Here is a 2,436-nt window from a genome sequence, read left to right as displayed (position 1 = left end):
TGGGGTCACGTAAAAGTTTACTTGCCCGAAAAGTGGTCATAAGTGGAAAAGGTTTAAGAAGGCCTGCACTAGAGGTGACATTTTTCCCATTGCCTATAGCAACTGAATCAGTTTTATGGATTTATTTTGATAGATTGCACAATCAAATTGTAATGTGTGTGGTCAACTTTAGAGATAAATATGTGGCTGGTTTGTAAAAAAAAAAAATCTCCAAATACAGTTTTATTTAAGCTGAAATAATGGAAATATGGCAAGAAGCTTCAAACATCTACAGTGGTGGGTAACACTTTTCTTACTGCATTAGGGTTGTGAGTTTCCAGCAGCTCCAGAGTACCAGCAATGATGGAAATTCTCTATCCGTGCAGAGTTGAAGAGGGCACTGCACAGGTTCTAACCTGTCTGATGTCTGAGATCACTGGCAGCTGTCATCTCAACTATTTCTGAATTTGGCATCATTTGTATATTTAAGAGCTGACCTTAGTACAGGAATGTAAAGACAGATTGGTTTCCACTTTCAAGTACATGGGGCATCTAGGTAGTGTTTACCAACATTAGATTACCACCTCAATACCAACACAATGTAAAAAATCTGACGCTTTGTTTAGTTCTCGTACGTGTGGCAGGAATATGCTGTGATCATGCTGTCATTAGACAATCATATGGAAAATATTCAGAGCCAATCAGAGTGGCTTTCTGCCTTGTGAACACTGCGATAGCCAATCACAGAAATCACAAATGTAAACACTGCCACTGTAGAGCCCTCCCCTTGCGTCCACAATGGAGGAAGGAGGATTGAATGGCAAATTAGGGGGGTGGTATTTAATTGTGGACTTTTGTTGTTGTTTTTTTTTATTTAGGACTTGCACCTCCTCCTTTTATCCTACAAATTAACCCCTTCATCTTCATCCTCTCCCTGTATGTGTCCTGTGAATCAACCCTTTCTAATCAGTATGTCTATCTAATGACATTTTGTTATCGCTACACTGTCATCCCTGAGCCTGATGAAGGGGACCCTGCGCGCCCCCGAAAGCGCTTGCAAATGAGAGCCAGCATACGTCAATAAATGGACACTTATTTGCTGTAATGATCGGTCTGGTGTGCTGGTGGCATTCTTCTACTATCTGTTTGTTGGCGGCGCCATCCGCAATCATTCCAAGCACCCGCCTGTATCTATATGGGAATTCGGTAAGGAGTGCAGCAAGGATCTCCTTTCCCGTGAATTAACCCCATCACCCCCTTCTCCCTCTGTGTGTGACCTGTACATTCATGATGTGCTTATTTAGAGCACCATCACCAAATTCCATGTTTTAACCACTTCAATATCAGCATGTTTGTTCATTTCCGAAAAATTGTGGCAAAAACTCTGATCACCTTGGGGTGTTTACTTTCCAAAAAGTGGTCATTTTGGGGGTGTTTGTACTTTACTAAGAGAATTTGTAATGCGTTTTATGGTGCCTTTGTTCCTTTCCATATTTAAAAAAAAGCACCACCACAAGAAAGCTTTATCTTTCTCCACAAATAATATGAAATTCATCTGGGTGCATTATTGCATGACTGAGTAATTGTCAGTCAAACTATCTCAGCACTGAACAATGGCCTGGTAATGAATGGCTGGATACAGGCTGGTACTCAAGTGGTTGAGGACTGACGGGTTCCCCTTTATGACTTTTAGTGATGGTAATCTTTCTGTTTGCATTGCAGATGTCCTAAAAGAGGCCAGCATTGTGTATCCCTCATTGTTAGTGTGGGAAATCGAAGCCGTGAAACATAAACATAGGACCCCTGCATATTGTGATCAGTTGCTTCAGCACATTCAGTTGAACCAAGACAGTGATCGAACAGAATCAACATAGACACCGTCGCCTGACTCATCATGTGTGTACCTGACCTACCACCTTCTCATGCCTTACTGATTTTATATATAAAATGTATTTATTTTACATGATGAAATAAATAATCTTATCATGGACTTACAACTTTGGAATATAAGCCTTTAGTGTATAGATACCTATCTGTACTGTGACCACAAGGTTAAGAAGTTGCATTTAGTGTACGTGTTTTGTTTTTTTTTATTCGATTGACAGCTTTGTGTGTATTTTTTTTATAAATTTGTGTGAATGTTGAGTGTGCATTTTTTACAATCGCCTGTATTCGTTGCAAAGCAGCCAATCAGATTCTTCCATTAATCATTTCATCCTAAACGCAGTTCTCACTGGTTCTTCTCTCTGACCTCCATGTCACTATCTACTGTACTCTGTAATATGTGGAGGTCAGATAAAGAACACAGGAGATCAATATTCCTAGAAATGGCCGTTTTCCTGTGGACCTCAGCGAAAGATCTAAGACCTTGGTTCTCAACTGGTGGGTCGCAACCCTGTGTTCAGTGGGTCGCCGCGTGCCTTCCACTTTTCTAGGTGAGAAGCTCCCCTGAGCAGC

General features: G+C 40.9%; 1 protein-coding gene across 1 annotated transcript in view; it reads left to right on the top strand.

Annotated features, from left to right (window-relative positions):
* The window catches only part of DNAAF5 (dynein axonemal assembly factor 5), a 51,933-nt gene extending 50,043 nt beyond the window's left edge, over positions 1-1,890 (top strand). The window contains exon 13 of the mRNA XM_018567908.1: positions 1,702-1,890. Within this exon, the coding sequence (XP_018423410.1) occupies positions 1,702-1,853 (152 nt within the window). The 3' untranslated portion in view covers positions 1,854-1,890. The remainder of the gene's footprint in view (positions 1-1,701) is intronic.
* The last annotated feature ends 546 nt before the right edge of the window (positions 1,891-2,436 follow it).

The sequence above is a fragment of the Nanorana parkeri genome, unplaced genomic scaffold (genome assembly GCF_000935625.1).
Source record: "Nanorana parkeri isolate BGI_ZX_2015 unplaced genomic scaffold, ASM93562v1 scaffold3, whole genome shotgun sequence".
In the NCBI taxonomy this organism is placed as follows: Eukaryota; Metazoa; Chordata; class Amphibia; order Anura; family Dicroglossidae; genus Nanorana; species Nanorana parkeri.
Note: the sequence above shows the minus strand (reverse complement) of the source record. Positions and strands in the feature narration are given on the sequence as shown.